Source organism: Cucurbita moschata, unplaced genomic scaffold (assembly GCF_002738365.1).
Source record: "Cucurbita moschata cultivar Rifu unplaced genomic scaffold, Cmos_1.0 Cmo_Scf00007, whole genome shotgun sequence".
Lineage (NCBI taxonomy): Eukaryota > Viridiplantae > Streptophyta > Magnoliopsida > Cucurbitales > Cucurbitaceae > Cucurbita > Cucurbita moschata.
In genome coordinates, this window is record NW_019268523.1 from 1935155 (window position 1) to 1957120 (window position 21966).

The following is a 21966-nucleotide window of genomic DNA, read 5'->3' on the forward strand; positions in this document are numbered from 1 at the left end:
TTCATTGAGTATATAAATTATCCTGTAATTACATATTTTCGTGTCATTTATCAACTAAATTAATAAAATTGTTATATAAACACGAAGTTTGAGTTATGAATAAACCGATTTTAAAAGTTATATTTATTTTGTTTGGAATATTAGCCGTAGAATGTTAGAGCTATTAGGTCTCGAATTTTGGACATCTCCATTATTATAAAAATAAAAATAAAAATAATTTAAAATTACGAAAAAGAAAAACATAATTAAGAATAATTAATTAATTATGTGAAATTAAAGATGTAATCAAACAATCACTTTTAACTACAAATTAGAGACATTACATAATTATAAAAACTATATATATAATATAAAATTTATTTGAATCGAAGCTGATGGAGTCAAATTCAACCGTTGATTACTTCTACTTCCAACAATCACGAAATTATAAATTCACATTAATTAGCATATGAGGGAATATGCCATGTTTGTTAGTTATTTTAAAATAAATGAAAAGTATAATTGGGGCCTTTTTTTTATTTCCGACTAATTTGGACTATTCAATCTCCACTATGTTTGTTAGTTATGTTAAACGTCTCGATTTGGATTGAAAATGTAAGCACAGTTTATAGGTGTTAAAATTGCTCTAGTATTGGGTGGTTGAAGGTAGTATTAGGAATTACAGATCTCCACGAAGGTATGATATTGTCCACTTTGACCATAAGCTCTCTGGCTTTGTTTTGGGCTTCCCCAAGAGGCCTCATACCAATGGAGATATATTCCTAGCTTATAAACTCATAATCATTTCCTAAAATAGTCAATGTGGGACTCCTTCCCAACAATTCTCAACAATCCTCCCTCCGAATAAAGTATACCATAAAGCCTCCTCTGAGACCTATGGATCTCTCGAATAAAGTACATCCTTTGTTCGACACTCGAGTCACTTTTAACTACATTTTCGAGGGTCCCAACTTCTTTGTTCGACATTTGAGGATTCTATTGATGACTAAGTTAAGGGTACGACTCTGATACCATGTGTAGAACCACGACTCTTCACAATGGTGTGATATCGTTCACTTTGAGCATAAGCTCTCGTGGCTTTGCTTTGAACTTCCCCTAAAGGCTTCATACCAATAGAGATGTATTCTTTATAAATCCGTGATCATTCCTTTGATGTATATCACGGTCACCAAATAGGATAGAAACCAATAATTTTGTTCTACGTCCAGTTTAAGAAATACTTTACATATTGAGGATTCCAATATTCCAACCACGAGTGGCAATAGTATCACAAGTTCAATGTATAATTCCTCGGATGAATTGACAATTCCACACAAGACATCAGAAACCAGTAGAGAAACCAATGCTACTAGACCAACTGCAAGCTAACGAGAATAAGATTCTCATGAAACTAAGAAATAAGCAGGATAAGCTAACGAGGAACCGGAATCGACGTTAATTACTCATGAAACTAAGAAAAAAATCAAAATCCTTGGACTGAACCAATTGGGATGCAACGTACAGGTTCCAAAACCAAAAGCACTCGGTTCCATAACCAAACAACATCCAAACATCTTGTACTTCCTTCATCGACGATTAAAGGAAACAAAAAAAAAATCGAACTAGCACTAATCATTTCTGAAACAAACTTCGTGAAAGAGTGCGATAATACCTGCAGAACGAGCATGATGCCAATAGTAATCCCGGACAAGAGATCGCTCTGTAAATAATCCCGCCATTTATACGTTCTAAACAAACGGGAGTTCCATCCAGTGAATCCAAGTCATCTGCTTAACCTTCGCCGTCCATGTCTTCACCAGAGCACCGACATACAAATAGCCGGCCGGCGAGGACGACATCGTACTAGGATGCTGCAATGGAACAACATTGACGGATCGGCTCGAGGAATGCATGGCGGAAGGGCAGACTTAGCGAAAGCAAGACAAGTCATGCTAGACGATGCATATGTAATCTCCATGCGCAAAACCAACGCATGGAATTGTACTGACTCTGATGATTCCCAAACAGTGGGACTGAAAAACTAAAGGTCAACAAACGATTGGTTCGATGAACCGAAGAGATTTTCTCTATGAATCAACTTATTTTTCTAGAAAATTTTTGTAATTCTTGTCGACTGGAATTAGTCACAACAATTTTCATATATAGTAAATAAGATTGTTATTTTTTTTTTAATTACAAGATTAATTTTAAAATCTTTAAATTTATATGAATCAAGGATAATTGAAAAATACCCATAAATTTGATATTTTATTTCAAAAATATCTCTCCTTTAAAAGTTTCAATAATATTTTTAAATTAAAAAATAATAATTAGTAATTTAATTCAATATTTCGAAAATATCTATCAAATTTTCAATAATGTTTCAAAAATATCTTTGAATTAAAAAAAAAAAAATATATATATATATATATATATTAAATTTAGCAATTTAAATAGTAAAGTAATATAACTAAAATTGAAAAAAGTGTACACACCGGTTAACGTTTTGCGCGAGTAGATGTGTATTTACAAAACCCTAATATATAAGGCACATCGTCTTCTCCCCTGCTGAAACCTAGCCTTTCCGATTGCAGCTGTTCGTCCGTGTAAGATCTTTTTTTCGCTTCACTTCCTCTCAAACTATCGATGCTTGTTTTTTCTTCTTCTGTATCTAGGGTTAGGGTTGGGGTTACATTCGATGCCATTAGTTCGATTCGTATGAGATTTACTCGCTTTTTCACTTCGCAATTAGTTGCTAGTTTTCTCCACTCGTTGATATCTATGTCCGTTTTTTGTACCACGAACAGGTCAGAGTAGCGATTAGGTAGAGGACTTTGCAATGGCTCCGAAAGGTTAGTTTATCAATTTATACATCGAACAGTTATCGATTACTCGTTTTTATAAAAATCTCTTGCATATATAGTTGCATAGGACATTCAAATTATTTTCAGTGCTACATCATTTCTCATGACTGCCGTTCGATATTTATTCTGTACGCGATTTGGATCTCTAGACTCAGTTGTTGAAAACATTTGAGCTTCGAATTTAAAAGAAGCAGATAATTGCAAAATTGAAACGACAAGATCTGAATAGCCTGTTTAGAATTTAGTCCGCGGGCTACAAACTTCATAGAATCGCACGATCGAAAGATTTGCTTGAATCACTCTGCTTCACTACTTTTTCTTTCACCGTTGTCGAAAGTAGAAAAATGGTGATTAGAAGTTTATTGTTAGTGTGAATATCATTTTTACAAACTATGTGAGAATGCTCGTAGGATATATAGAAGATAAGCATTGACAATTTACACATATAGGAAGGATTAGTTTTGAGTGAATAAACGAGCCAGGCTTGATATTTCTTTTACACATATAGGAAGGATATATAGAAGATAAGCATTGACAGTTTATTGCTTCACTACTTTTTCTTTCACCGTTGTCGAAAGTAGAAAAATGGTGATTAGAAGTTTATTGTTAGTGTGAATATCATTTTTACAAACTATGTGAGAATGCTCGTAGGATATATAGAAGATAAGCATTGACAGTTTATTGCTTCACTACTTTTTCTTTCACCGTTGTCGAAAGTAGAAAAATGGTGATTAGAAGTTTATTGTTAGTGTGAATATCATTTTTACAAACTATGTGAGAATGCTCGTAGGATATATAGAAGATAAGCATTGACAGTTTATTGCTTCACTACTTTTTCTTTCACCGTTGTCGAAAGTAGAAAAATGGTGATTAGAAGTTTATTGTTAGTGTGAATATCATTTTTACAAACTATGTGAGAATGCTCGTAGGATATATAGAAGATAAGCATTGACAGTTTATTGCTTCACTACTTTTTCTTTCACCGTTGTCGAAAGTAGAAAAATGGTGATTAGAAGTTTATTGTTAGTGTGAATATCATTTTTACAAACTATGTGAGAATGCTCGTAGGATATATAGAAGATAAGCATTGACAATTTACACATATAGGAAGGATTAGTTTTGAGTGAATAAAAGAGCCAGGCTTGATATTTCTTTTCCCCCTCAGCTGACCTCACCAAAAAGGCTGACCCTAAGGCACAAGCCTTGAAAACTGCCAAGGCAGTAAAATCGGGTCCAACATTTAAGAAGAAAGCGAAGAAAATCAGAACGTCTGTCACATTTCACCGTCCAAAGACATTGAAGAAGGAAAGAAATCCGAAGTATCCACGAATTAGTGCTACTCCAAGGAACAAGTTGGACCAGTATCAGATTCTTAAATACCCTTTGACTACTGAGTCTGCAATGAAGAAGATCGAGGACAATAATACTTTGGTTTTCATTGTGGACATTCGTGCTGATAAGAAGAAGATCAAGGATGCCGTGAAGAAGATGTATGACATCCAGACCAAGAAAGTGAACACGTTGATCAGGTAAAATCTTAATCAAACATTCCTATGGTTTCTTCTTAGAATATTGAGGTGGGTTCTTCCCGGATATGATCTCAATCTTAAATAATCCATCATCTTGTGGAAGTTTCTTGTTATCATTCTTAGAGCCGACTTATCAATGAAATTAATGGCTGCAATGATTTTCATAAAATGTTCACACTGACAACGTTGCTTGCTTTATCCAATATTGCAGGCCTGATGGAACCAAGAAGGCATATGTAAGGCTGACTCCCGATTATGATGCTTTGGATGTTGCAAACAAGATTGGAATCATCTAAGGCTTTCGTTTTTGTTTGAGAAAATTGAATATCTTTCGCAGTGACAATTTTGATTTATGGAATGACCTCCATTTTCTCTAGCAATCAGTAAGTTGTTTTTTCACCAAGCTGCTGCAACGCTTGTTGGCTTGTGAATGGTAGGGTTTGTGGTTGAATGTAATAGAAGTCTGCAGTTCTTTACTTCACCTATTTTCCTCATTTCCACTAACAATATAATCTGAAGACTGGTTTTTCATGATCCCTGCTTTCTTCTCCCACCCAAGATTTTACCAACTTTTCTGGATTTCTAGTCATAATCATACATTTTAGTTCCTTCTGATATTTTGGTTTGATTCCGTCACGAGCCATTGTCAATAGCAAGATTTGTATAATTTCTTAATTTTGAATGAAAACCCCTTCACAAAATTTGTCAGGAATTTAAGTAAAACTGTCGGTACTAGGTGTTGTAATTCCTCTAAGCTCGAATGTTGATGAATTTAATTAATGAACAAAAGGGGGGTAAGTTACAGAAGTTTAAGCTGTAAACAACCTGAGAGAATCTAAATTAATGATAAACGTGTTCACATGGGTGCCCCGTCAAACTTTTGAAATTGTGAAGGAATCGACGACCGTGCGCAATTTATCTTTCATTTTCTCCCACCTCCTCTCATTTGCTCCGGTTGTCAAAGTGTAGAATTTCCCTGCGCCATTGAAAGGATAAAAAAGAGCTTTGTTAGGAATCTAAGTTGATTTTAAAAATGAAGTTACTTTCTATCGTTCAAAATTATCATCTAGTTATGGTTCGACTGTTGAATAAGATGAAAAATAAAGCTCTTCTATATGAAAAATAAAGCTCTTCTATATATAATTTGCTGGGGATAGAATGAACAAGAAAAACTTCAAGAAAGATGTTCTCGTTCAAGAGTATATGACTAGCGAAGTTTCATACCGTTGGCAACAACAATTGTGCTGAGAGCATGGCGAGTGTAGTTTGGAGCTTGAGCTACAAACTCAAATGTGTAGTACGCTTTCCCATCAATGTCATGCTGCACCATTCATCATCAACACATAACAGAGGGGGTGAAAATGTACCTTTTTTTTTTTTTTGTGGAGGGTAACATGTAAAGCTAGAAAAATTGTAGAGCAATAGTCATATAAACTTGACAAGTCGAACAAATATGAACTCCTTCAAAAGCTTGTAGGGGAATCAAAAGTCATATGAGACGTCACAAACCCATAAACTAGAACAACTTAGGACACTTTCTCGAATGGACAAACTTTTGAACGTTAATTAAAACAAGGTATAAGTAGCTTATTGGTTGCTATTTCTTTTTCTATAAGGCCAGACTTCACAAGGAGAGCTATCTTGATGTGAAGCAACTGTGCCAAAATGAAATTTGGAGCATATATCCTACAGCAAAGTGAAGAGAAGATGGCCAAGAAGAAGTGACAAGCGACCTCATTGGAACGGGTTCTATCGTCAATATTTGTAGCCATGAGCTTGGATTAAAGGGATGAGCCAATGGACTTCACATCACAGATTGAACAAATGAATTGGTCGCACTTTTGGGTGTATTTCCATTTTATATGATTGATTTACTTACCGAAGAACCTTCTGTGTAGAGTGAGTGATGCTTGTGGATCAGATCCAACGGGTAAGTTAGTTTACAGCTACTATTTATTTCACTCGACAGCAACTAATATGATAAAATCTTAGTCAAGAGTATAGATATTCAAACCTCTGATGCTTCGATTAACTTTGTTCTTTGATTAGAAGGAGCTAGAACCTTCTTTATCAAAGTTTCAGCAATCTGAATCATGAAACAATGAAGTTACCTAAAGATAAAATTCCCAACTTAATGCATTATTCGAACAGTTTATTGCTAACCTGTTGAGGGGACCCAAAATCTCGAATATCTTCTTTGCTGGTTGGAATCATATTGACACTGACATTTTCTAATGGTTCAATTACATCTTTGAATACCTTATCTTGACCATCAATGACTACTTCCTGCTCACTCGAGTGAATAAAATGCTTTAAAACGTGCTTCTTGTGCTAAGTAGTTAAATTTAAAGTGTATTGTGTGTGCAAAAGTACCTGCCACCCAAATGGGTAGACGAATGAGTAGCCGTCTTTCTTGTCTGAAACTGATAAGAACCCTTTCTTTGTTTCTGCAGCAACTGAGCAATATCAAGCGGGTACCCTTAGGATATCATCATCCTCCATTTTGGAAGAAAGAAATACAGTGTACGCTTGAGGCACTAATTTTAGAATTGAACTTCTTCAATAGAAGCAACCAAAATGTAAGAGAAACGTAAGATATGAGTAACTAAGAGGAGAAATAAGTCTTACATGACATGGAATTCATGTCTGCAAGATAAATCCAAGTAATAAACGCACTGCCGGCTAGCAGCTGGCGTCTCCCAAGTCTATCTGCCAAGAAAACAGAGCAACTATTGAATAATGAAATTATTTGTTTCTAAAGCTGATAAGAATGAAGTGAGATCATCCACGGGAAACACAAGCCAGAAAATGCTTTTTGAGTTTGAAGAAACGGTACACGGTAAATCCTTCGAATCTCTCAATTTACTTGCGCCAAATCATCTCGATTCATAACACAATCACTGAATGTCAAGCACATTCAATTAACTCGCAATGTGAAGCTAAATTCCAGTATAATCAGTACTCAAATTCATATGAAACCTGATTTTCCATCTCAATTTGGTAAACTGACCTTCGGAACTGCACGCATGGCCATTAACTGAAGATCCGCGTGCTCGCTCAGCCCTTACAAGAAATGAAATCCCCGCTCTGCAGCAAACAGATCTTCCATGGAGTTTCTGCGAGCGAAAAAAGATAATTGATCGTTAATCAGAACGAATGACAGGAAGAAAACAGAAGCCAAAATTGGATTGATTTTGAAGGAAATGTGAACCTGAGAAAGAGAATTGATGAAGAGAGACTTCTGGACAGGGGGTAAGCAATGCAGAGACGCCATTGAAGATCCTTTGCTTCTGAAGCGTGTGCTTCGTTAATGTGAGATGAACTTATCTTCTGGTTCTGTTCTTGGATTGCCTATCCGCTGTGTTCGCGCCTTCGCTCAGCCACGTTTCTTACGTCGGCCCCTCACCCGTTTTTCTGCCTTTTTCTCTTCTTTTATTTATATATCACTCCCAAAACTATGTCCATATTATTAAAAATAACATTTTTTTTATATGTTTAATTTTAAAAACTTTTTTTTAATTAATTTTTTTTAGACTTAGATACACCGAGACTTGGGATGACAAAGCTTAATTGACAAAGATTCTCGATAATGTCTGAGCAAACAACGGAGGCAGATAACATCTTAGAACTTGAGATTGCATCACGAAGTCTGACCGTGTCATTGAAAACCAAAACAATGAGATGAAAAGCAATATTCCATTTGAAGGATCTCGATTTACTATAGAGACATACTCGAAGACCTAAACTAAAGTATTTTTTTGCATGAGTTGTGATTAAAATTGACAATAAAAAAATCTCACATAAAATCTGACAAAACTGCAATTTCTAAAGAAAAAAAAATTAAAATGAGATTTGATTTTAAATGAAGTATAATAAAATATAATATTTATATAAAAATTAAGAATGATAAAATATAATACTAAAATTTTTATATAGTTAAATACGTTTTCTTATATGATGGCAACTTAGATATGTTTTCAAAACACTTAAATTAGTTAAAGACGGATATTGCAGTTCCCACATCGGAAAGGCGCGAAAAGGAGACCTTGGGCGTGGTGTATAAATAAGACATTGGTCTGCTGGTAAAACTTGCCTTAAACTAATGAGTAAGGAAAACAAAGTGGCCGGGGGGATCCGGCCGCAGCGCTTGCTATTTCAATGCGCATGAATTTGTGGAGGGGTTGTAGGCTGGCCGATTGTTGACGCTGCTTACTTTGCAGAACTCTCTCGTGCTGGTCTCCCAATTTAACCCACCCCCAATCCGAGTACGAATCTTTTTACTTTTACTCGAAATTTTTACCAATGTAGAGATACTAAGAAAAGATTAAACTTCTAAATCAATTAAAATTAAGTTGATTATCATGCAGAAAAGCCCTAATTGTAGTTCTTGTTTGTTTCGTATGTCAAAGTGTCCCGGGATTTATAGGAACTGTTGCTTAGATAATTCATGGTAAAGCCCTAAATTCGTTTACGTTTCTTGTGATCTCTGTCTGTAGAGGATAGATAATCATCAATGGCGTCTGTGGTCAAGTTCGAGACGATGGTGGGTCTTTTATTGATTTATGAACTTCAATAAGAATCAAATTTTGACACTAATCTTTACCTATATTTATTTTTATTTGATTTCGTGTAAAATAATTATAAGAAGAATAATCATGTAATTCAAAATTTATTTATTTTATAATTTTCACCTAAAATTTAGTTTTGCGTATTTTTGTGAAATGAATTGCGAGCGGGAGTCGTGCAGATGGTTGCAAATGGCGCGTAATTTTCAGAATGCGACAATGAGAAAGGGGTAGAAGATTCCCAATTACATCAATCTCCTCCACTTTTCACCGTTATATTCCATCATTATCTCGGCCATTTTTTCTTCTCCAATGCGCCGCTTTCATTTTCCTCTACTTTCAGTGAGATTTGCTTCGCCGACCTCTATTTGTGGTTTTTTTGTTCAGTATAAATAAGCAAACGTTTTCGATTACTGTGTTTTTGACCTGAAATTCTTTGAATTCAATTGCGTGTTGCTTTGCCACTTGATCGGTTTAGCTTTCTTGTTCATACCAGCAACGTTAGGGGTTTTCGACTTCTAAGATCGGCGTTTTGATGCGAAAGGTTTTGAAGGAAGGTATGATTTTCTTCTTTATCTTGTGTTTGATTTCTCTGTTTTTGTTACTATTTAAACCAAAATCAATGATTACGTTTTGGATTTTCCTTTTTTTCTCTTTTGCTTTTGTTATTCGGGTGGGTTTCGCTTATTATAGCGTTTCAATGATCTTGCTTTATTGTCGCTGGGAATTTGTGGGTTATGCATTGGAATTGTTATTCTAACCAGATACTATGACAGTATGTTGATGCCGCCCTCATTTATGAATTACTTTATGTTCGTTTTCCCCTCTTTTGTTTACTCCAATGATTGCTGCCCAGAAATAAGGTGTTAGAAATGATTTATTTTCTTCACGGGTTGATTACTTCAGACCTTTCTGCGTTGCATTTATGTATCTGAATGCTCAATTTCTTATCATTTATGGGAGCTTACTAGGTCTCACGGTTATGCTTATCCAAGGTGTGTGTGTTGCCCAGGGCTGCATGCCCGTTGCATGTCGAAACTCTTGTCTTATATCGCTTTATTGCTTTTCTTTACTGCTTTCATGATTTATTGTGTCCTATTCTATTTTCAAAGTATATAGCGTTTCGGCAGATTCACGTAGATGTCTGGTAGATCTTAAATGCCTTAGAATATACTATAGGGGGATGCGACCAGTCGTAAACTCCTTCTACCTAGATTTTGTATGACCGTTCGGTGAGATCACGTTTAGGCTTTCCAGACCTGAATCACCTCAAAATGTACTTATAACGGGATGCAACTAGTTGTCAAATTCCACATATCCGGAAAGTTATATGCTATTTAAGTCGTTGTGTTGCCTTTTGCTTATAGGCATATAACGTTGCTTTCAATCTTTCTTTCAACACCGCTTTCAAACTCCTTTCGAAAATCTTTTTGCTCCCGTTTTCTAAAACCTTCTTCTCGAAGTGAGGCTAGAGGCTTGAGCATACATCGCCCTACTGTAAGCAATGCGATCCCAAATTGGCTTGAGTCATAGTGCCGCACAATCGCAAAAGTCCGCTACTAAGAAAAGTGCGATTGTGACACCAATGATGAATCTGCTGTATTTTAGTTCTTCCTATCAGTTTTATGTTCTCGTTCAGAAGCCTTTTTTGTTGGCTATGGCGGAAGAACCGGAATTCTTTCCAATTATGGTCAAAGAGATGGCCATATGTAATTATGTAGCCTGGGTCTTGAAGGCTACTGGATTCTTTTTGTCCTAAAAGGGATAGGCAGTTCTTCAAGAAATAGACTCCTTGATACCCTTGTTCTCTTGACTGTACTGTATATATATATATATTCTCTTTCACACACTTACACATACGTTTCTTTTCCTTTTTATTTCATATGAATCACTTCGGGAGCTCATTAGAATTACCTGTTACCGTATTCAGGAAGCAGATAAGTTGAGGAATCTAGAAATCACGAGAAGACAAAGTAAGCTTTTCATTGTTCATCTTTTGTAATTGATACCCTTTGCTTTGTGTTCTGAAAGGGAACAATTGGTTGTCTACCTTAAAGTTTTGTCGGTAGAGCTTCTCCAAATGGAGCCTAGACAGTGTAGAGTTAGTGTTCTTGAAGCATTGATGGGCTTTGATGAGCAGCAATCTTACCACCATGCTCCAAGGCATTCTAGAGTCCTTTCTGATGGTTATTTACAAAGGGTTGCCTCAGTGCAAATCGCGAAGAAGAAGAAATCGTCCTCGAGATCTCATTCATTTAGGATGACAGCAGAAGAGCCAACAGAACACGTTAGTTCTCTCAAAGTAGAAAATAAGTTTAGTTGCTGGGATGAGTTATGGGAACAGGAGAAGGCAGCATATATAGAACTCTTTTCGATAAATAAGGCGATAAAGACTTCGAACGGTGTTCAAGATTTACCAGAGATTATAGATTCTATGGACATCTCAACAAGACCTACAAGAGAAAAGAATTATATATTCAACCAGGCTGAAAATGGATCGAGTGTGCCGAAGTCTTATAACGGCACGAGATTGAAGGACAGGAAACAAGGACGGTTGCACTCGGGAGGTAAACTATGCTTTTCTTCCTCTTCAGCCACTACTTTGAAAGGTTCACATTTAGTTAACGATAAATGCAAAGATTGTCATGATTCTCGAAACGAAAAGCATATTGCTAAAGAAGAAAAAAACGGTTTCCTGAAGCATGTTTGTTCGAATACGGAACATTTGCATTCTGGAAGTCCCTTGTGCTTGAGCTTGAATGATAAAAGACTAGATCAACTCAGTAAAATCTCCCACAGATGGAGATTTGGTTCTGCTTCGACGGTGATTGCAAGATCTAGAACCAGTTGTCGATACGAGGCCCTTCGAAATACATGGTTCTTAAAGCCTGGAGGTCGTGATTCTTGGCTACGATGCAGTCCATCGAGTAGACGTTCCAATAAAAAGAATGCTTCAGAACCCACCTTGAAATTAAGCTCTGAGGAGTTGAGGATTCTTCCTTGCCCTGATTCAGCAAGTGATCATGTTGACAATCGTGGCTGTATGGATTGTGATGATCAGAAGACCATAGTTGAGAAGAACAACCTTTGTGATTATCAAGAAGGTTTGGAGGAGGCTTATCAACCTAGCCCAGTTTCAGTCCTTGAACCACTTTTTCAAGAAGAAACGTTATCCCGTTCGGAATCCTCGGGCGTTAACGGTAGAGGTGACCGAACTTATTACTATATTCTCGCTTTCAAGTTCATGCCTTCCTTCTTAAAAACTCTCCCCATCTCCATCTAACATAACATATTCTGGTTGTAGATTTGATGAAGCAGCTTGAACTTCTGACGTCGGACTCCTCCGAGACTAACTCAGAAGAGTATGATTTGTTCGTATCAAGCGACGATGATGACGGTGGACAAGGATCTATATGCAGTTCTGATGAAATTGACAACATAACAAGCACATTCAAATTCAAAGATAGAAGAGAATTTTCATACCTTGTCGATGTCTTACGCGAGGCAGGCTTCAACCTGGAGAAGGGTTATGCTTCGTGGCACAGTGAGGAACGTCACGTGATTAGCCCCTCGGTGTTCGAGACATTAGAGAAGAAGTTGGGGGAACAAATTTCTTGGAGGAGGTCAGAAAGAGAGCTTCTTTTTGACAGAATAAATTCTGGGTTAGTAGAACTGTTTGAGTCATTTGTTGGTGTGCCAGAATGGGCAAAGCCTGTGTCGAGAAGGTTTCGGTTTCGATCGTTGCTTGGCGACAAAATGATCGAGGAGGAAGTATGGATCGTGCTGGATAGGCAAGAAAGGGAAGTGAAGAAGGATTTAGTAGATGAAGAGTTTGGGAAGGAGATTGGATGGATAGATCTTGGAGGTGAGATTGATAGTATATGTAGAGAATTAGAGAGATTCTTGGTGAATGAGCTTGTTGCAGAGTTTGGTAGCATTTAAATACTTTGAATGCTATTATGATATAATAGATAAACATTAGCATATAAAAACAGAGAGATTTTATTTTTTATTTTTTTTCTTCACAAAAAGAGAGATATATTTGTGGATTCACAGTTTTGATCCAGTTGAAGTGTTTGAAGAGGATGTATTCTTTTTATTCATGAGTGACAGAATTTACATTATTATTTTTATGCACCAAGATTTATTATTATTTTTATCTCGAGTCTCGGGCCTAGCTTTGTTACCATGCTTTTGCTCAGTCAAGTTTCAACTTAGGCATACGAAACCTAGATAGCTTTGTGTAATAGTCTAACCACTACTAGGAGATATTGTTTGTTTTGATCTTTAAAATGTGTATGCTAGGGAGATGGAAGTGTTTCGTTCCCCTCTCGACTCGATGTGGGATCTCACAATCTACCTTTTTAGGGCCCCAACATCCTTGTTGGTACACTGTCTGATGTCTGGCTCCGATATAATTTGTCATTGTTCTAGTCTACCACTAGCAGATATTGTCAGTTTTGGCTTGTTACGTATCACCATCAATCTTACGGGTTTTAAAATGCTTTTGTTATAAAAAAGTTTTCATACCCCTGTAAGAAATGTTTAATTCTCCCCTCCAATTGATGTGAGATCTCACACTTCGAAATTCTAAATTTCTCAACTTTACAAGCAGGGAGATGTTTCCACCCCTTATAAGAAATGTTTCGTTCCCCTCTCGACTCGATGTGGGATCTCACACTCTACCCCCTTAGGGGCCCAACATTCTCATCGGCACACTGCCTGATGTTTGGCTCTGATATGATTTGTCACTATTCAAGCTTACCACTAGCAGATATTGTCGGTTTTGGCTTGTTACGTATTACCGTCAATCTCACGGGTTTTAAAATGCTTCTGAGGTAGAAAAGTTTCCATATCATTATAAGAAATATTTGATTCTCCTCTCCAACTAATTTGGGATCTCACACTTTTTGAAACTTTTGAAAAGCTTAAAATTAAAAGTTTAAAGTATTTTTAAAATAGAGAAATTTCCAAAACTCAGAATTATGATATTTTTTTAGATTTTTTTAAATGTTTAAGGTATTATTTAAAATAGTTTTTATACAAAGTAGAAGTCTAAAAATATTTCTATTAATTTATGGCGATATCAAATGAAGCCCTGGATTTATTGGGCCGGAACAGTTGAGTGGGCTTAAATCCACCCTTATTTTCAGGCTCAAAAGGGCAAATTTGGCATTTCGCAAATGGTACTTAACTACCTTCTCTTCGAAAACCCTAGTCTTCTCAGTAGCAGCTCTTCCACCAGGTTCCCATCTTCTCTTCTAGGGTTTTGCCGAGGCGGCGTGGAGTAGAAGAGCACACGAGAAGAAATGGGTAGGTTTTCAGTCAGATCTTCTCATAAACGAAATTAAACGTACTCAATTCGCTTTTGGCTCTCTAATTCTTTGAGGATAATGATGAAATTTTTGTTATTCAATTTGGTGTTTTCGGCTTGTAGCGAGGATCAAGGTTCATGAGTTGAGGCAGAAATCGAAGGCGGATCTGTTGACACAGCTTAAGGATCTTAAGGCGGAGCTTTCTCTCCTTCGAGTCGCCAAAGTCACCGGCGGTGCCCCGAACAAGTTATCCAAAATGTAATTCCTTTTTCTTTTAATTATTTTTATTTTCTCCCGTGATACGTCTCATCCTTTTGTTGACCTTGTTGTTCTGTATGGTTGATTTTGCAGCAAGGTAGTTAGATTGTCGATTGCTCAAGTCCTGACAGTGATTTCCCAGAAGCAGAAGGCTGCATTGAGGGAAGCTTACAAGAAGAAGAAGCTCCTGCCTCTGGATCTGCGCCCAAAGAAGACGAGGGCCATTCGTAGAAGGCTCACCAAGCATCAAGTAATTGTTTCATCTTGATCTTTTACGGTCTTTCTTCCCTTTAATTTCAGTACAGCGTGATTTTGTGTGTTCGTCTCTTAAACTGTTTTCTGGCCCTAGTATGGATTATATTCTTAAATGTTGACAATGTCTGTGCATATGATACCTGTTGAGATTTTCTACGTTGCCAAAAAAAAAAAAAAAATTTAAAACTACTTGTTGCCTATTGGTTTGGATGAGAAACAGTAAAGAATTGGTATGGGAAGGAAATGCTATTAAACTTATACAAGAATAGTGGCTGGGTTTTTTGTTAGTTTCAAAACCTTGAATTCTGAAGTTGAAGCAAGTATATTTTGATAACAATTTCATTTCTAATCATGGTTTTGGAATTTCGTTTGTTTCCTCTCAATTTCATTGCAAGAAAACATTTGAATTCTTACCCCAATTTAAGAACAAAGTTTAGAAATCTTTTGTTGCCAGAGATTTGTAGAACATATACAGAGTGGAATACAAACTAAATAAAGGAATTTACCTCTTGTTTTATAAGCTTAATTGACTAAAACCAAAGTCAAATAAGCAAACGATCATCAAACTAAGCCTTGATTAATTAGAATTATGGTTTCTTAACCAAGTCTTCAAGTAATGCTGTAGAATTGGTTAGGTATGTGGATGATACCATCTGATTCCTTTTCTAATCACTTTCTTGATGCAATTGTAATGCTGTGAACCATTTCTTTCATGGTTTCAACAATTTCGTTGAATGATTCCATTGTATGATGCAGGCGTCGTTGAAAACAGAAAGAGAGAAGAAGAAGGAGATGTACTATCCATTGAGGAAATATGCTATTAAGGTGTAGTAATATTCGGTAGTCACTCTATTATGCAACGGCAGACCAATTTTGTTGACAAGTTTTGTCTCGTATTCTTGATAAGCTTATGTCTTGATTCTCTTGGGGTTTTCCCCTCCTAAACCAAGCTGTTCTATTTTCATTGACAATTATATATTTCAGAGTTTAGCGTTTTGTTCTTCATGTTTTTAAAACTTAGTTTTTTAGTGCATTCCACTTTAAGCTTCTCCAAATTTCCATGACATTATTTCCACTCAACCCACCTAAGCCTTTTCTATTGTGTTCTCTGAGATGAAGATTTTTGAAATCATATTCTATTCTGATTTCTCGAATTGAGAGATCCATGAATCATGAATCAGGATCCTACTAACGCATGTCGATACAAATGGTCTAATGAGAGCAAAATGTTTCAGTAACATTTCAGTGGGGTTCTGAACTGAGAAAAAACGAAGCCAAGTTGATCTTTTCTATTGTTTTCTCTTAGACGAAGATTTTTGAAATTATATTCTATTCTGATTTCTCGAATCTCCAGAGATTCCATGAATCAGGATCCTAATGGATGTTGATACAAATGGTCTAAAGAGCAAGAATTTTCAGGAACATTTCAGTGGGGTTTTGAACGGAGGAGAAAAAATGAAAGTTGTCGTATCATTGACCATAATAACTTCCGAAAAGGTTGGAAGTCATGGTTGAGTTTCGTTTGTGTTTGTGTTTGTGTTTAATAGTATTTTGATAGGTATATGAATTTTTATATTATTCTATGTGATATAAATCCCAATATTTGATAATTTTAAGAATTTTATTGAATTTTATACACCATTTGAATTTATTTATTTTCTTTTTATTTTTTTTAGTGTAAAAGAAATTTAGTATCACTCCCTCAAATTAAGTATGCCCGACATTGAAAGAGCGGATGGATCGATTGTTCTTAAGTCGATGCAATTTTAATTTGTTTAAAGAATATTTTTGAATTTTGAAAAGTATTTAAATTTCAATTTTAAATATTTTTTATTATTTTTTTTTTCAAATTTATTAAAAATAGTATTAATACTTTTAATTATTTAAAAATACCATAAATATACAGAGAAATTATAAATCATCTAGAAAGGAAAAGAGTTATTTTTAGTAGGTCTATTTATAAAGAGTTATTAAATATTCATGGTTCAGTCTTGTATAAAGTACCGTCACTTATAAGATACCAAACCTTATTCATATATAGAATATTTAAGTCATTACTTAATATAATCTTTCGAACAAAAAAAAAACATTTTTGAAAACATTATATAAACAAATTAAAACTTTTATTGGAAGTCAACAATAAATAAATAAAAAGCCGTGGATAAAATGCTCTCGCATGTCACATACCTTTCCGCCCCATTTGTTCTTTCCTTTAGATTTTATTCGGCTGACTTTCAAACAACCAAAAACCAATATCAATATAAAATATTCGAGCACCACAACTAAATACAAACACCTTAATTTAATCATTCATATAATAATAATTATTATCTTTAAATCACGATTTAAATATTTCCAAGAGGAAAAATATAATTTATATTCATAACCCATAATTTTTTTAAAGTTAAAATATCTCTTTCAAGTCTTTTAGTCTCTGCATTTTTACTAAATATTAATTTTAATATTTTAAAATTAATTTAAGCTAAATAATAATAATAGAAAGATTAATATGTTATAATTAAAAAAATTTGAAAGAGTATATAAACGGGAATAAGTTTCAGATATAATAAATAAAATTATATTTTAAAGACTGATCTCCATATTAAGTATTTTTTATTAATTCAATAATAATAATAATAATTTTTAGGAATAAAAAATAATAATAATAACCGGCAACCGGTAAAGTTTTTCGCGGCAACCACTGCAACGAGTGGTACGACGAAGAACAGTAGGGTTGAAAGAAATGGACTTTTTTTATTGTATTTTATGAAAAGAAAAAAGAAAAAAAAAAAAACTAAATTCTTCGGTTGATTTCCAAGCGCTTTCCTCTGGTCCCATTTTTTCCTCGTAAGAAAAAAGAAATGAATTCTTCGACTTCATTTCCAAGAGCTTTCCTCTTGTCTCATTTTTCCTCGTCGATTGTTTTTATCTGAATTTTTTTCTTACTTTATCAGAAGTAATTTCTCTCACTAATTTCGGAGTTGGAATCTGAGCTCTCAAATCCGCTATTAAAGATTTGGAGGAGGCCAATCTCTTGAGGTTCTTGTTGGCTCTCGTTTGAGATGGGCAGTTCTTCAACTCAAGGTGACTGTGCTATTTTGGAATTTGTTTTTGTGTGATTTAGTTTTTGTTTTGTATTTGAGATTGTACTGGTGAGGATTTTTGTGAGGCGGGGAGTGATTTCGTTTGTTTTCTGGATTTTTGCAGTGGTAGTGGATGGCGATGAAGGTTTAGAGAAAGAGATTTTGAGTCTATCGTCGAATCAAAACCCTATGGCTGAGCTATCGCCGACTCCATCTCCGTCGTCGACTTCGACGGCTCCGGCTCTGGTTCTATCCAATTCAGGGAAGCGGATAGACCAAGCGGGGAAGAAGAAGTACGTGAAGCAAGTAACCGGACGGCACAACGACACCGAGCTTCATCTGGCGGCGCAGCGGGGAGATCTGGCCGCCGTGAAGCAGATTCTCGGTGATATTGATGCACAGATGGTGCGAAATCTCAGTGGCGCCGATTTGGATGCGGAGGTTGCTGAGGTCCGATCGTTAGTAGTGAACGAGGTCAATGAATTGGGCGAAACAGCTCTGTTCACTGCCGCAGAGAGAGGACACATAGAAGTCGTTAAGGAGCTATTGAAGTATTCCAATGAAGAGACTCTTACGACGAAGAACAGGTCTGCTTTCGATCCGTTGCATATAGCTGCAAGTCAAGGACACCATGGTAAGGATCTCGATCTCAACTTCTGCTCTGTAATGAATGCCCTAAGCTTAGATTTCATCTTCTCCACTTGGAAAATTTGGGGAAATATTGATCATATGTTAATTTGAATTGTAGCAATTGTCCAAGTTCTTCTTGATCATGAACCTTCTCTAAGCAAAACAATTGGACCGTCGAATGCGACTCCACTCATTACTGCTGCAGCAAGGGGCCACACAGCCGTAGTTGAGGAATTGCTTAACAAAGATCATAGCCTACTAGAGATTTGTAGGTCTAATGGTAAAAATGCATTGCATTTTGCTGTGCGCTCTGGTCATCCTGAAATTGTAAAACTATTACTCAGCAAAGATCCACAGTTAGCACGAAGAAATGACAAGAAGGGCCAAACTGCACTGCACATGGCTGTCAAAGGGCAGAGGCGTGATGTCGTGAAGTTGCTCCTTGATGCAGATCCTGCCATTGTAATGCTTCCTGATAAATTTGGCAACACCGCGCTGCACGTCGCCACGAGGAAGAAGCGTGTGGAGGTAGTTTCACTCGATCACCTTTGTCGATTTTAGTTTGTTCATATTCTTAGTTCTTGATAACTTATATACCTTTTGAAACTCTCTTATATAAATCTTTTTAAGGGACAATCTGGAATAGTAGCACTGAAATGAACAGTTCTGATACGAGATGTTTGGAAATAAGATTGTTGGGGATGAAAGGTGGCTCGAGTATATAGTACTAATAGGTTTGGAATACTTGAGAAAGTAGATAACAAAACAAAAAAAACTCCGAAAAAATAGTGTTTTTGAGCTTAATTTTCAAAAACCAAACACCAAATAGTTATCATACGGGGTCTTAGGACTGAGAATTTTGGGAATAGGATTGTTGGGAACGAGGTTCGTTTGTTTTGATTGTAAAGTTCTATGAGATCCCACGTCAGTTAGAGATGTGAACAAAACATTCCTAAGGGTGTGGAAATCTCTTCCTAACAGACGCGGTTAGAGAGGGGAACAAAGCATTCCTAAGGGTGTGAAAATCTCTTCCTAACAGACGCGTTTTAAAAACCGTGAGGCTGATGATGATATGTAATGAGTCAAAGCGGACAATATCGGTTAGTGGTAGGTTTGGGCCATTACAAATGGTATCAGAGCCAGACACCAGGTTGTGTGCCAGCGTCCCCTCAAGTGGGGTGGATTGTATGATCCCACATCAGTTGGAGAGGGGAACAAAATATTCATTATAAGGGTGTGGAAACCTCTTCCTAAATGTGTTTTAAAACCGTGAGACTGACGACGATACGTAACAGGCCAAAGCGGACAAGATCTGTTAGTGGTGGGCCGTTACAAGTTTTGACCAGTTGTTTGCATATCCAACTTCCCTTTTATGAATGATAGTGTTATTGTATGGAATGAGATTCTTGCGTTATGAGTGTACACTAAAGAACCCTCTAAATACTCATCCTTCTCTTAAACTTTGCAGATAGTGCAGGAGCTATTGCTCCTCCCAGACACCAACGTGAATGCTCTATCCAGAGATCACAAAACTGCTTTTGACATAGCTGAGGAGCTTCCTCTTTCAGAAGAATCATCAGAAATTAAGGACTGTCTGTCTCGTTACGGCGCTGTTCGAGCCAACGAACTAAACCAACCAAGAGACGAGTTGCGGAACACAGTGACTCAAATCAAGAGAGATGTTCATACCCAGCTTGAACAAACCCGAAAAACAAACAAAAATGTGCATAACATTTCTAAAGAGCTCAGAAAGCTGCACAGGGAAGGAATCAACAATGCAACCAATTCAGTAACTGTGGTGGCTGTGCTTTTTGCAACAGTTGCTTTTGCAGCCATCTTTACGGTGCCGGGTGGCGACACGGATCAAGGAACAGCTGTTGTCGTTCGCTCTAGTTCTTTCAAGATCTTCTTCATCTTCAACGCAATCGCATTGTTTACGTCGTTGGCAGTAGTGGTTGTGCAGATTACGTTAGTTAGAGGTGAAACAAAAGCAGAAAGACGAGTCGTGGTGATCATAAATAAACTCATGTGGCTGGCTTCTGTTTGTACTTCGGTCGCTTTCATGGCGTCGTCTTACATCGTGGTTGGCCGTAAAAATCGATGGGCTGCAGTTGTGATCACAGTGGTTGGAGGTGTGATTATGGCGGGCGTTCTTGGCACCATGACTTACTATGTTGTGAAATCTAAGAGAAGTCGATCCATCAGAAAGAAGGAAAAGAGTAATAGACGGAGTGGCTCAAACTCATGGCATCACTCTGACTTCTCAAATTCAGAAGTTGATCGAATTTACGCTCTCTAGAATTAGAACTCTTTGGTTTTGCTCAACTCTTTGTATGTATGCATGCGTAAGCTCAAATTCTCTTTCGATTAGATTCATAATTTATTCGTGCCAATTTACATTAACTATGCATCTAAATCCATAGGTACGAGTAGAGATGTTCCCAGGAAGGGACAAGACGGGAAAGTTCGTCCCTACCTCCTATTTCAATCTCCATTTATTTTTATAGGGATCCGAGCAGATTAAGTAAAGAAAGAAATACTGACAGAAGTTTTAATATATTTTTCTTATTAAAAACCATAAAACATTATAAAATTTGTATTAAAATTAATTTATATATTTTATAATTGATAAAATTACACAAAAATTACGATCATGATATGTAGTTGTTTTATTTAAAATATATAAATGCATTTTTATTGATAAAAATACGTTTTGATTAACACAATTAAGTATTTATTAATTATCAATTAATAGAGTATTACTGTTTTTAACAAAATAGATTAATAATATATTAAATGCATTCGTTTGACTAATTTTAGTTAGTTGAATAAATTTCGTATAAATATTCATTTTCTTTTGTTTAAAGGAGACATAAAAATGTATTTTATTAAAAAAATATACAAAAATAAATCCAACGGAATAAAATAAGGAGATTAAAGAAGCAGCTTAATTCCTAATCAAGAAATAATTTTTTTTTTTTAATGAATTTTGATGAAATTCCTAATAAAAAAATTAAAAAATAATGCAAAAATTATTGAAAATTTAAAACAAGAATTTATCGTTAATTGGATTTTACAAAAATTAGAGACCAGTGATTATTGGACACCATCCTTTCTACCTAACCATGGTCGCCTCGCAGTACGAAAAATACGGGGCTGTGCTTTCTCCACGTGTTCTGCACGTGATCGCTCCACAGCCTATAAATATAATTAAACCTCTCCGCTCTCACCACTTCACTCCCCCGTTAGATCTCTTCTGGACGGACTTGACTAAGGGTTTCAATGGCGTCGGTGTCTGATCTCAACGGAATTCAAGTCGAGAATGTGAAATTTCCGGAGCAAATCAAGCCTCCGGCCTCTGCTAAGACTCTATTCCTCGGCGGTGCAGGTCAGATTCCACCGCCGTGCGCGATTGAGTGTGTTTGTTCCTTTTTTTTTTTTTTTTTTTTTTTTTTTTTTTTTTTTTTTTTTTTTTTTTTTTTTTTTTT

General features: G+C 36.0%; 6 protein-coding genes and 1 non-coding gene across 12 annotated transcripts in view; 6 read left to right on the top strand and 1 right to left on the bottom strand.

Annotated features, from left to right (window-relative positions):
• Window positions 1-2473: 2473 nt before the first annotated feature.
• On the top strand, window positions 2474-4906 carry LOC111445434 (60S ribosomal protein L23a). Its single transcript, XM_023083813.1, has 4 exons — window positions 2474-2585; window positions 2787-2831; window positions 4009-4372; window positions 4584-4906. Exons 2-4 carry the CDS (start codon window positions 2819-2821, stop codon window positions 4666-4668), a joined length of 462 nt encoding a protein of 153 aa, XP_022939581.1. The 5' UTR covers window positions 2474-2585; window positions 2787-2818; the 3' UTR covers window positions 4669-4906.
• A 158-nt stretch (window positions 4907-5064) lies between these two features.
• On the bottom strand, window positions 5065-7790 carry LOC111445433 (psbP-like protein 1, chloroplastic). Of its 2 annotated transcripts, none has more exons than XM_023083812.1 (8): window positions 7584-7790; window positions 7383-7488; window positions 7001-7081; window positions 6746-6828; window positions 6536-6658; window positions 6387-6458; window positions 5597-5693; window positions 5065-5348 (listed from the first exon to the last, which is right to left on the bottom strand). In XM_023083812.1, exons 1-8 carry the CDS (start codon window positions 7644-7646, stop codon window positions 5245-5247), a joined length of 729 nt encoding a protein of 242 aa, XP_022939580.1. In that variant the 5' UTR covers window positions 7647-7790; the 3' UTR covers window positions 5065-5244. The 2 variants fall into 2 exon arrangements, with proteins under 2 accessions (XP_022939580.1, XP_022939579.1); XM_023083811.1 differs by having other exon boundaries at window positions 7001-7077; window positions 7352-7488; window positions 7584-7784.
• Window positions 7791-8445: 655 nt separating this feature from the next.
• Window positions 8446-13070, top strand: LOC111445239. 3 transcript variants are annotated; one of them, XM_023083504.1, is made up of 6 exons: window positions 8446-8637; window positions 8869-9494; window positions 10868-10910; window positions 10995-11361; window positions 11401-12143; window positions 12242-13070. In XM_023083504.1, exons 4-6 carry the CDS (start codon window positions 11018-11020, stop codon window positions 12877-12879), a joined length of 1725 nt encoding a protein of 574 aa, XP_022939272.1. In that variant the 5' UTR covers window positions 8446-8637; window positions 8869-9494; window positions 10868-10910; window positions 10995-11017; the 3' UTR covers window positions 12880-13070. The 3 variants fall into 3 exon arrangements, with proteins under 3 accessions (XP_022939272.1, XP_022939271.1, XP_022939270.1); XM_023083503.1 differs by having other exon boundaries at window positions 8447-8637; window positions 8869-9279; window positions 9434-9494; window positions 10995-12143; XM_023083502.1 differs by having other exon boundaries at window positions 8447-8637; window positions 10995-12143.
• Window positions 8462-8614, top strand: LOC111445685. The gene has a single exon (XR_002710902.1). It is a non-coding gene; the product is annotated as a U12 minor spliceosomal RNA (small nuclear RNA).
• A 1055-nt stretch (window positions 13071-14125) lies between the features above and the next one.
• On the top strand, window positions 14126-15770 carry LOC111445667 (60S ribosomal protein L35). Its single transcript, XM_023084193.1, has 4 exons — window positions 14126-14250; window positions 14375-14510; window positions 14604-14760; window positions 15522-15770. Exons 1-4 carry the CDS (start codon window positions 14247-14249, stop codon window positions 15594-15596), a joined length of 372 nt encoding a protein of 123 aa, XP_022939961.1. The 5' UTR covers window positions 14126-14246; the 3' UTR covers window positions 15597-15770.
• A 1823-nt stretch (window positions 15771-17593) lies between these two features.
• On the top strand, window positions 17594-20866 carry LOC111445441 (ankyrin repeat-containing protein ITN1-like). 3 transcript variants are annotated; one of them, XM_023083830.1, is made up of 5 exons: window positions 17594-17612; window positions 17747-17849; window positions 17973-18482; window positions 18597-19006; window positions 19947-20866. In XM_023083830.1, exons 2-5 carry the CDS (start codon window positions 17828-17830, stop codon window positions 20775-20777), a joined length of 1773 nt encoding a protein of 590 aa, XP_022939598.1. In that variant the 5' UTR covers window positions 17594-17612; window positions 17747-17827; the 3' UTR covers window positions 20778-20866. The 3 variants fall into 3 exon arrangements, with proteins under 3 accessions (XP_022939598.1, XP_022939597.1, XP_022939595.1); XM_023083829.1 differs by having other exon boundaries at window positions 17598-17612; window positions 17720-17849; XM_023083827.1 differs by lacking the exon at window positions 17594-17612 and having other exon boundaries at window positions 17628-17849.
• Window positions 20867-21697: 831 nt separating this feature from the next.
• Window positions 21698-21966, top strand: part of LOC111444733 (chalcone--flavonone isomerase-like) — a 2284-nt gene continuing 2015 nt past the window's right edge. Inside the window, exon 1 of the mRNA XM_023082756.1 lies at window positions 21698-21866. Coding sequence (XP_022938524.1) covers window positions 21761-21866 — 106 coding nt within the window. The 5' untranslated portion in view covers window positions 21698-21760. The remainder of the gene's footprint in view (window positions 21867-21966) is intronic.